Source organism: Paramisgurnus dabryanus, chromosome 3 (assembly GCF_030506205.2).
Source record: "Paramisgurnus dabryanus chromosome 3, PD_genome_1.1, whole genome shotgun sequence".
NCBI lineage: Eukaryota > Metazoa > Chordata > Actinopteri > Cypriniformes > Cobitidae > Paramisgurnus > Paramisgurnus dabryanus.
In genome coordinates, this window is record NC_133339.1 from 31,524,854 (window position 1) to 31,536,934 (window position 12,081).

The window sequence follows — 12,081 nt, forward strand, 5'->3', positions numbered from 1 at the left end:
ACCATTAAATGAACTTTCCTTCTATTAATTATGTAATGTAAAAGCCTGTTTGAGAATAACCATGACAGTAACAGTAAAGCTGGTTTGTTTCCATAACATGTGCTAATAATGAGTGTTCAGCAGTACTGTCAACCTGACTTATCATGTGGCACGCTCAGCTCTGGACACCACCCATTTCACAAATGCCCTAAACACGTGCATGTGAACACGCTATTTTAAGAGATCCTATATAGAAATATATATGTATTTATTTGAGACACCACAAACAAACAATGCTTCGGTCAATTTGTGCCACAATAAATTACGGTCTGCAGGATTTGAATAAACAATCACGGCAATGAGTCGAGTCAGTGGTGTGCTCGCGCTAGACACCAGTCTCTTTGTTATTTATGAGACGGGCTCAGCATACCAAAACGAGACAACTGATTTACAATCCTAGTGGATTGGTTTATTTGACATAATCCAGTTTCTTTGTTGCATTAACTCGGGTAGATACACAATTATTATTAGTGCACAGGAAAAAAATTAGCAGCGTCGAAGACAATGAAAGCATGACTGTATTAAATGCAGTGTTTTAGAAATTAACATTAGGAAGCTCCAAAGGAACATAATGCTACATTCAAATGTGAAAGAGGTGCTCTCTGAAATGCAGAAGGGTTTAACTGTTAACGTTAGCACTAACATTCGTGTCTGATGAAATTCACACTACAGTGTATGAAAAATGAGAAGTGTGATATAATTCAAAGATTTCAAAGTGGATAGACAATATTAGACACAATAATTCTTGTCATTCACTTAAGTCTTTGTTGAAAAACACGACGGAGAAAAGTTGAGAGAATAACATGGGCGTTTCTTCTGGGCAGGTTACAGCGCAACTTCAGCTAACGCTAGCTAAACCTCATTTCACTGGCCCCTCGTGCCTTCCGACCCTTATAAAACTCATTTTCCACACTCGTAGTCAAGTTTAGGCCTGACGCGAGGCTTCGGAGAAGATTGTGCCTCCTACCTTTGATAATATTACTGTAAATGGTGGCTCTGAACTCTTCTTTGGCCCGTTGATCGAAGTCCTGCCCGTGTATGATGCGCATCTGCTTGAGGAAAGTGGACTTGCCGCTCTCCCCGGCGCCGAGCAAAAGTATCTTGACTAACCGTTTTACATATGTTTTGTCTTTCAAAATACCCCTGTCTATTTCTTTAGATTTCCGTAGTTGTTCCGCCTCGCCGCTGTTGAGAAGACAGTTTGGAAAACAAACAGATAGAAAGGACCGGGACGGCAGGAAATCCGCCATCTTTGGGCAACTTCATCGATACAGTAGGGAGTGAAACTGCGCGCGACTGAGTGCTAGTGGCGGGCGGGGCGCCGTTACCATAACAGTGGCGCGCGCGCAGTGCTCTGCTTGGTGATGAAAGTTTTGGGCGGGTTCGAATCCCAAATGAGGCGAAAGTTTATCTCGAGAAAAAGTGGGCGAATGTGTGATTCTCAAAAGAAGTTCATACGTTCTCATTGATTCCTATTCATATCATGCAACTCAGATGAAACATTGTGTAGTACACACAGTGGCGGCTCGTCAATAGGGGGCGCTGTGGCGCCACCCCCTTAAAGTTGGCCAAAAATGAATTAACATGTCACCAAAAAGTTAAAAAATTTTTTACCAAAAAGTTACCAAAAGTATATAGTGCAAATTAATACAAAATAAAACATTTAGCTGTACAATTCCACTGTTAGTCATGTTCTCATTTATAAAAAAAAAACTGAGTTTGTTGTGTGTGTCTTATTTTATGTGTGTCTTAACGAGTGTCAGTGGCTGCGTCCGAAATTGCATACTCACTGAGTAGGTAATTTCAAAAGGCCCTGTCCCAAAAGGCACACTCCAGACGTATGGACTTCCTCAGAGTCCACACTTTGATGACATCATGTAGTGCAGACCTAGGGACCCTTGACACAAGTCCCAGAGGGCGCCAGTAGCGCCTCACTGCAGAACGCGACATCCAGGGGGCGGGGTTGGATTTAGATCCAAGGGCGGAGCTGGATCCCGATCCAGAGATCCCATTGGTCGGCAGTTTTACCACAAGATACGTCATACACGTGTTGCTGGGTTACCATTTCCGCATTAAGTCGTAACTAAATTAAGTTATTATTTTGACATAAAAACTAACTTTACTTATGACTACAATAAAAGTAGTACCTTTAGGGTGAAATGTAAGTTTTTTGCTATAATGTTTTGGAGTAAAACATTTCGGGTAAGCCTACTATGAGTAATCTTACCACATGCAGTTTAAGACCTATTAATGGATACAGTATAAATATGCATAATTATTAAAATATATAGGCTATGGCATGTTATTTAGAAATTAATAAATTGAATGTTTATCTTGTATGGACTTTGAACTTGTTTTAACGCGTCTTTGCTTACAGCCATTAGGAAACAGGTTTCCCTCGTAGATGGTTTACTTTTTTAATTTGCTAATAAAAGATATCAAATAAATTTGTTTTTATATTTACTCGTAGGAATAGCTGTGTTATAAGTGGGATAATGTACAAATAAATCTCTTCAGTGATATCAAACTGTTGGGAACGTGTCCGTACCTCTCACTAACTGTGATACTTTCAAAATTATGAATCTTTCTCAACTATATTATTAATCAAACGTACACTTAAATTGATAAGAGCAAACGTTGGCGACCACAGGTTGCAACTAATTGCGGGCTGCAACAACGCAAATATACTTGTTCATTTGGCGGAACAAAGTATATAAAGTGGGAGGAGTTGGATCTAGATCCAATCCCGCCCCCTGGATGTTGTGTTCCGCAGTGAGGACCATCTCGAGGGCGCACCGGAGTCGTATTTTGGGACAGACTTCTGGGTTGTTAAAGTGCGCGAAGCCTGCTGCAGTGCGGGCTTCACCGAAGACCGCATCAAGGGTGCAAAGGGGGCGCTAATGAGCACACTTCGAAGCATAAAAATGACAGATGGGACACCCTTCTGGCTCGTAGATTAAGGGGGCACGTGCAATTTAAGGCCAGAGACCAAAAGTCCACATGAAGTGTGCAATTTGGGACAGGGCCAAAGAGTGCCTACTTAACGAGCGCTAAACAACTAAGTAAATTATCACATGATCAAATTAAGTATGGACATTGTATGGAATGCCAAATGGATCAATCTTCAAAGCGCAAAAAATTGTGACAATTGGTCCCCACAAAGATAGGAATACAAGTGTTTTTGTGACCTTGTGGGGACATTTTGATGTCCCCATGAGGAAACAAGCTTATAAATCAAACAGAATGATGTTTCTTGAAAATGTGAAGTAGCAGAAAGGTTTCTGTTGATGGTTGGGGTTAGGGAATGGGGTAGGTAAAGAGAATAGAATATACAGTTTGTATGGTATAAAATGCATTACGTCTATGGAATGTCCCCACAAAACATGGAAACCAGAATGTGTGTGTGTGTGTGTGTGTGTGTGTGTGTGTGTGTGTGTGTGTGTGTGTGTGTGTGTGTGTGTGTGTGTGTGTGTGTGTGTGTGTGTGTGTGTGTGTGTGTGTGTGTGTGTGTGTGTGTGTGTGTGTGTGTGTGTGTGTGTGTGCGTGTGTGTAAATTATTAGTTCATTACTGATATAAACCCACATTAGCTATACTCAAATTTACAGATTCATAGTACATTTATTTTGTGCTATAACAGTTTGATATCAACAGTAACATTTTCAGATATTCATCATCTGATAAATGGCTATTTACAGTCCTGCATTACTATAGTAAAAGTTAGATTTTTAGCACCAGATGCCATTTTTGATCCATAGTATAGTAAATATGAAAGTTTTTACAATATTTTAGCAATTTACCTTAGCAAATCTTATAAAATAGTATGTATATTATACTAATTATTATATGCTATAATTTACTACAGTTTACTAAAGTAAGTAGGCCTACAATGTCTGTGGTGCCTGATGTTTTTAAAGATTTTATTGAATGGACACATTCTGCTAAGCAATGTAATTTCTGACAGGATAGTAAAATTAAAACAAAAATAGACCTATTGAAAGAAGACCTAAAATGGAGAAAACAAGCATTAAAATACACTAAAACAACTAAAACTCATGATATTTGTTAGTGTTTATAAATTTTTCTAATTATGCCAAGCTGTAGAATATTATTTGTTAAAAATTGATGGGCCTTTTGTGATATTGTTGTGGACAAAAGGTTGATGAGATTCACTGCAGTGTCTCGTTAACGCCACCTGTTGGGCAGCTGAAGCAGTGCCGTACCAATGATGCACGAGAGCTGCGCTGTAATTGGTTCGCTGTCAAGCTCTCATGTTTAGTCGGACACTTTCTTCTTTCTGCATGCATGTGTGTGATGTTAAGGGACCGCCACTGTTCATCCACTTTAATAAAACCTAAACCTCATATTCTGTTGAAGGCTTTGTAGTAGAGGATTTATTATCTGCTCCTATTTTTTTTTTTTTTTTTTGCACAATGACAATAAGATCAGACCGAGACCATGGTCAACGTTATCGGCCACGGATGGCCTGCCTCAAAAAGGTAAGTTTTCTTCTGGAGGCATTGTAAAAATAGTGTTTAGTGTGATGGTTAGTTTATTGATCATAACCCACTATTTAAGACGTTATACTTTAAATTTAGCTCTGTTTCTGTTTTCATTTCATTTACTATGTTAAAAAAATCACTTTTCAGTTTTTTATACATTTATACATTTAAATTATTTTTAAATAGATATGTAAAATAAAGCTATAATAATATTATTGCTATACGTCTATAAACTGGAAGCTTTCAATTTGATCTTAGCATTCACTGAGAATTGAAGCTTTGACTACATTTCTTTTCTTTATAAATTTCATCTCTTCAGATATCTTTATTTTGTTGCTTCATGGAGAGATCTTGCATTCATTAGGATACACAAAAGAGCTTTCTTACATCAAAGCCAATTAGCCTGGCATCAAGCCACATCTGACAGCTTGGCCTCGTGTTTTACTCTTACAAAGTTCAAATGCATGATGCCATGGACTAAGTTGTGAGCCACACTGCCACTTTTAGTGCCGATTGCATGTCCAGTATATGCATACCAGTCCTAAGTCTAGTTTCATTATAGTGTGCACGTGGAGTTTACTCAATGCAGAAGCCTTTAATTCAGTGGATCCCAGCCTTTTTCACTTCATGTTGCCCACAGCAATATTTGAAGGCCCCCCACTCACTCAATTTTTTCCACATAAAATGAAATAGAACTGGGAATGACTAGACAGATGTATATTTGCTATATTAAAATGGCCAAAAAAAAAGAGAAAACTCTAGATTTTTTGCTTGTTTTAGCTTATTTTAATGCTTGTTTTGTCCAATTTATAATAATTTTAAGTAATCTTGAGGCCCCCTTGGAAATCTGCTGAGGCCCCCCTGGATGGGAAACACTACTTTAATTTTCATAGATTGCATGGTCCTTCTGTAAACCATGCAGGTAGCAAAAGTAGATTTAAATATATATCTTGTTCCTGAATGTCTCAGGTGGAGGCCATAGTGGTTCAGATGCAGGACCCAACAAATGGAGTTAAAAAATCAGAACAGAAGCTAAATGTTACAACAATTCCTCATGCAATGGCTGGTAAGTTTGTGCATTTCTGAAACACTTAATACAGGTGATAGAGTCTCTACACAGCAAGCAATTTTGCATTTAAAAGGCTTTTAAAAGGCAAGACTCCTAACACAGCCCAGACCTCTACACTGTTAAAAGTGAACTGCAGGGCCAAGATTGGCAAAACATTGCTATAGCTTATAAGATGTTACCTACAAAGAAAATCTTTGTGGGGCTGGTGACCGTAATCTGATGGTCCTGGCTATATAAAGCAGCGTTCAATTGGATAAAAACATTGCTACTTTAAGTTCTTTAATCTCTGTAAGGACTGTTGGCAAATGTACAGTTAGTAAATAAGAAAAAATTGTGACCAACTTTTCATAGAATATCTTGCAATTTATATTCACATGCACAAAATGCATGAACGTTGTAATTTAATATTCGAACATACACTAAAATGCTTTTTAAAAATCCTTTTTCAACTGGCGTACATCTAGTAAATGTAGTTTCTGCTTGTCTCACAGGTGAGGACATCCTTGTGTGGATTGCCAACCATATGAAGACAAACTGTGAAGGTACAGAAAATGTAGTGTTTGAAAATTTTAGAATAAATCTAAAAAAAAAATAAACTAAATTTTACAAAATATTACAAAAATACTTTATTCTGTACAATAATAAGCTTTGATTTCTTGTGCCAGAGGCTCAAGCATTTGGCACAATGTTAGTGGCATGTGGGTACATCTACCCTCTCCAGGACCACAAAAAACTTGTACTTAAACCAGATAGCAGTTTGTACCGCTTTCAGGTAATTGTGTTCGGAAATCCTGTATTTTCAAAAAATAGTTTAAAAGGGGACAAAGTAATCTGTTGACCATTTTTCTCTGCATAGACCCCTTATTTCTGGCCTGTGCAGAAATGGAAGGCTGAAGACACTGATTACGGTGTGTATTGTGCATATTCACACACATTGTTATGTACTGAAGAAATTACAGGTTACCTAAATAATATAAGAGAATGCATTCAAATATATACCATTTATAATGATTTTACACATTTAATGCCATATTATATCCCCTAAAAACATCTCACACTAAAGCAATCTATCTTGCAAAGAGAAACATTCGCAAAAAGGGAGTACTTGATGCTTATGAACAGGTATGACAAAACTATTCCTATTAAGATTCACATATATCACAATATCAACAGAATACAATGTCATTATACCGCAATGTGTACGTACACAGGAGGAATACAACAAACTTCACAAATGGATGAACCACAAATGGGATTTTATTGTAATGCAAGCTAAAGAGCAGTACCAGTGAGTCTATATGCTGTTACGTAACACTAAATTACATTATGTTACACTTTGCGTATCTATCATTTATATTTGTAACATTTTTCTGATCCAAATAAATCCATTACTGTATTTCCTGATCATGTTGATATACTTTGAGGTTAAAAAAGTAGATATGATAATATACTAAGTACTTGCTTTATTTTATTCCGTTCTGCCATTCAAGTGCTGGGAAGGAACGTAAGAAGCCAGACAGAGTGGTGTTTGACTGTCAAGAGAGAGCTTACTGGATTGTCCACAAACCTCCGGTAAACAGCTGACAAATTTTTGCTGAGGTTAGCCCTGCTTTAGATCTTGCTCTAACCAAACCCATGCTACATTTTTTCACTTCTTTTACCCAACAGCCACAGACTCACAGTGGCATGGATTATGGCATGGATCGCCATATCAATCCTAATGCAGAGGAGGTAATTGGTAAGTGTGCTATGTGTAAAATCACAAAAGCATGATGTTGGGGGGACCTGTGCATAGATCAGACAGAAAAGACAGTTGGCAGGACTACTAAATGCATTGTGGTTCATGAGGGTTTAACTATAGAGCCGATTAGCAGTGTGTCTTTCTCAGACCTGGGATGTCAATGTAGATTCACTCACAATCTTCTTTGCTGTATAAGAGGATCCTGCTGATCTTTCAAGGAGATTCCTCCCTTGGCAGCTTGTTATTGGGTGAACTAATGCATTTTATCTTTTGCCACCTAACCCAAAAGACCCTTCACTTTTTTATTTAATATTTTTTCGAATTGTGAAATCCCATGTGAAACATTCAATACAGAACACAGTTTTTTTGTGGATGAATCTATATACAGTAACTTAACTGAACACACATTTGAGTTGATTATGTTGATGAGATAATACTGTCTGATTCCACTGTGTTAAAGGCACAATATGTAAGATTTTTGTAATAAAATGACCAAAGACCACTTGCACAGTGTGATATATTTAATGCAGTTGTGTACTTGCATTATCCCAAAAGTTCCCAAGGATTTGTAAATCCAGAGAAATTCCTGTTTTAAATAATGGCTCGTCCCTTGTCTCCCTTGTAATAAGCGCCCTTTTAGTGACTTAAAATCCACGCTATCCTCAGTTTCCGGTTGTAGAAACTGTAGGCAACACGACTGAACAAATGCAGAAGTTGTAGTTATACAGCATCTTACACGCAGCTGTTGTGCCTTGCAGCAAATTCATCACAATGGCATAAAAATTATGTGATCAAATATAGATATTATTATTCAAAAAATATGAATTCATTATCTCATCCGTGAACATGATTAGAGAATTCCAAACGTGTCTCTGGGTGGTGAAAACAGCATCTCCCATTGTTTTACCGTCCTTCATATCATTAAAGGGATAGTTCGGCAAAAAATGATATTAAACCCATGATTTACTCACCCCCAAGCTGTCCGAGTAGCATATGTCCATCGTTTTTCAAACAAACACATTTTCGGATATTTTAGAAAATGTTTTAGATCTTTCAGTTGATTAAATGAAATGTTACGGGGTCCACGACCTTCAAGTCCAAAAAAAGTGCGTCCATCCTTCACAAAATAAATCCAAAAGGCTCCAGGATGATAAACAAAGGTCTTCTGAGGGTAATCCGCGCGGTGTTGTTGTAGAAATATCCATATTTAAAACTTTATTAACGTAAATAACTACCTTCCGGTAGCGCCGCCATCTTAGACTCCTCTGTATTCAGGAGAGAGTATTAGCGTAGTGTACGCACTTTTCTTAGTGACGTATGACAAATTCGGAGGGCGGGGGGACAGAGCAGCAGCAGAGTAGCCTCCGTAGGCTGCGTAAGCTCTCATCCTGAATGCGGACGCGACTAAGATGGCGGCGCTACCGGAAGGTAGTTATTTACGTTAATAAAGTTTTAAATATGGATATTTCTACAACAACACCGCGCGGATTACCCTCAGAGACCTTTGTTTATCATCCTGGAGCCGTTTGGATTTTATTTGTGAAGGATGGATGCATTTTTTTTGGACTTGAAGGTCGTGGACCCCGTAACATTACATTTTATCAACTGAAAGATCTAAAACATTTTTATAAAATATACAAAAATGTGTTTGTCTGAAAAACGATGGACATATGCATCTCCGACAGCTTGGGGGTGAGTAAATCATGGGTTTAATATCATTTTTGGCCGAACTATCCCTATAAACTTAACCTTCGCCTGTTATTGTTAATGTGTAATAGTGACCTCTATTGGCGAAAATCTACATATTGTGGCTTTAATGACAAATATAGTATATGATTATAAGGCATACCAATGTTGTGTAATCCAGTTATAATATGTGTAACCTCCTCTTCTCTGTTTCTCTCCTATCCTTACAGATTTCCTATCCATACATCTGTCTTCGGTTTTCAAAAGTCCTATACACTTACTTAAGATCACACACTATACATTCAAGCATTGAATACCACTCAACACTCAGTCAAACTCAGTTTGTATCATATTTGTTTTTGTACGTTGCCCACATTATTTTAGACCATTAGGTTGAACACCCATTAAATTCATTATATCAATAATTACACCATTAAATTAAGTATAGGTGCCTAGGGTTGTGTGTAATTGTGTTTGCCAGGATATTATGTAGATATTGCTTGTGTTTGGCAAGGTAGATGGAGTGTAGATAAATGTTTTCAGCAACATTTCATCATGATTTTTAATAATACTTAACAGGATGCTGTTTTTCACATTTCAGAAAAAAACCTACGATTACTACAGAAGAATTGTAAGTGGCATCACATTGGCACAAACATAACATTTTTTAAAATGTTTTAATTTTGTTTAACGGTCTTTGTATTTGATCTTATACTTCAGATCATCTACACACAGCAAGCCATCATGAGATCAAGGGTCAAGTCTTCAGTGTCTCTTGGAGCGTAAGTTTAAACAGTTAATACAGATTTTACAATTTTCCAGTGACATTATAAGTATGTTTGGTGGGCTTCGTTCTAAAGAACTATTACTTTGCATTCAGCATTGTCAAGTACATAACAACATACAAGAACCACGACCCGTTCCTGGTTCCCTGTCTTCCGAGCAACCCCTGGCAAACTGATGATGACACATACTGGGAGCTAAACATGCCGAAGTAAGATCTTCCTGAGAGTTGAATTATGCATGCGTTTTATTTTGTATATATGTCAACACATAGGTGTCTTTAAATACTGTATGCGTAGATCATGAAAAAGCATTTAAGATAATGTACTTGTTGTTGTGCACATGTTTTGGTTAGATAAGGTAAGGGTAGGGATATGGACAATAGTGTATATAGGTGTGAATATAGTATAAATTAACAACACCTAGCACACAATAGGTATTTTTTCTTATGTGCCTAAAGACATTTAATATAAAGTGGCCCGTTCATATTATATTTTCCAGTGTTGAAGTTCCCACAAAGATGAGAGTTGAACGTTGGTCCTTCAGTTTTTTTGAGTTGCTCAGTGACCCACGGGGCCGTGCAGACTTTAAGGTCTTCCTTAAGAAAGAATTTAGTGGTTTGTGAACAATCATTAAATGGTTTCATTATTTACTCTTACTGTATATGAGAAAAAGCAACATTGGTTATTAAATATGTTTCCAATTTTCACTTTAGGGGAGAATATGGCTTTCTGGGAAGCTGCTGAGGAGATGAAATGGGGAGCAGCATCTTCTATGTCAGAAAAGGCAGAGAGTACCTTTAAGTGAGAAGCACATTGTTTTAAAATGTTAAAGTCTCTATATAGATTTAGATAAGTTTCAATGCATTTTTATTCGTTTTGCAGAACGTTTTTGGCCCCAGGAGCACCGCGCTGGATCAACATTGATGGCAGGACTATGGGTATTACAGTGAAAGGTTTAGAGCATCCTCACCGCTATGTGCTGGATGCTGCGCAGAACCACATCTTCATGCTCATGAAAAAGGTCAAAAATAGTCACCCAGATCTGAGATTTTAAAACACAAATCTGACCGTTTTACATTTACATTTATGCGTAATTAAACTCCCTACCTTTGCACTAATAATGCAGTGCTCTCCCAAATATGCTACAGAATCTATATGCTCACCAATTCAACATTCCAACATGATTCAATGTTTTATTAATGTAAATGCACGCTATACGTTTTTGATGTAGATATCCCTTAAATGCTATGTTTTCTCATTTAGGATACATTTTATCGCTACTTAAAGTCGCCTGTTTACAAGGAAATTCAAAAGAAGGCCATTTCACCAGCACCACACAATTTTACGTAAGTCAGGTTTTCTGTCTATTTGCGATCTTAGTGGTAAATGTAAATGCTATTGCATCACAAATCAAAATCTCATTGAACAAGAAGATTCATGTTTGAAGTTATAAAAACGCTGCCTCTTCTCCTATCAGTGATGCTCAACTGCAGCAGAACAGCAGGAACCGCAGGAGCAGCATCCACCCCATCATCACCTGGCAACAGGAACAGGAAGAGAAAGCAAAGGCAGCAGCCGCAGCTGGACCGGTGGACATTAAAAAGCTGAAAGAGATGGCCAGCAAACTAGATCGCAAATAAAAGGTTGGAAGCTATGGTTCAGGACAGGACAACAGCGGTCTGTCTGGTTGTTTAAAGTAGACCAGTACAAAGGTTTAATTATCCTTGGGTGAACTACATGTGAAGATCCAGTAGGCGTATAATATAGAGCTAATCTTATGGACTCTGTAATGTAATTCTTGCATGAAATTTGCTGGGCTCTGAATTAATATCAATGTAAATATGACTCTGAGAAAACAATGAGTGGTTTGACACACCTGGTGTGTGTATGCGGTAAATGCTGAATAGATTTACTGTTCTGTAATCTATTTCTACATATAAAATATATATTTTGTAGTGGATGTTCTTAGTATAAATACATGTGGATGAATGTGATTGGCTTCTTTTTTTAGATTACATTGGTTTCCATTCTTTCTGTTGAATGAATATGAAACACAACACATTACTGCTCACCTGTATAGGAGTTATTAATTTATAATGCGCATGTGTGCAATAGTCATGAAGAATACTATATCAAATACATATTAAATCTTCTACAGTAAAAATACATTTTTACAAAAACTAAAATTATATTATTTTCCATGGTATATGATGCTTAAATCACAATATTTGCAGTGGTGAGCTTTTTGAAATGTAGCTTGC

General features: G+C 37.3%; 2 protein-coding genes across 2 annotated transcripts in view; one reads left to right on the plus strand and one right to left on the minus strand.

Annotated features, from left to right (window-relative positions):
* Positions 1 to 1,348, minus strand: part of gna13b (guanine nucleotide binding protein (G protein), alpha 13b) — a 35,638-nt gene extending 34,290 nt beyond the window's left edge. Inside the window, exon 1 of the mRNA XM_065255561.2 lies at positions 1,007 to 1,348. Coding sequence (XP_065111633.1) covers positions 1,007 to 1,289 — 283 coding nt within the window. The 5' untranslated portion in view covers positions 1,290 to 1,348. The remainder of the gene's footprint in view (positions 1 to 1,006) is intronic.
* Positions 1,349 to 4,333: 2,985 nt separating this feature from the next.
* Positions 4,334 to 11,799, plus strand: rgs9a (regulator of G protein signaling 9a). The gene is made up of 17 exons (XM_065272355.2): positions 4,334 to 4,536; positions 5,509 to 5,605; positions 6,100 to 6,150; positions 6,274 to 6,380; positions 6,465 to 6,516; positions 6,672 to 6,730; positions 6,820 to 6,896; positions 7,099 to 7,180; positions 7,277 to 7,339; positions 9,637 to 9,666; positions 9,756 to 9,817; positions 9,916 to 10,029; positions 10,320 to 10,435; positions 10,534 to 10,621; positions 10,703 to 10,841; positions 11,084 to 11,166; positions 11,298 to 11,799. Exons 1-17 carry the CDS (start codon positions 4,471 to 4,473, stop codon positions 11,458 to 11,460), a joined length of 1,449 nt encoding a protein of 482 aa, XP_065128427.1. The 5' UTR covers positions 4,334 to 4,470; the 3' UTR covers positions 11,461 to 11,799.
* Positions 11,800 to 12,081: the final 282 nt, after the last annotated feature.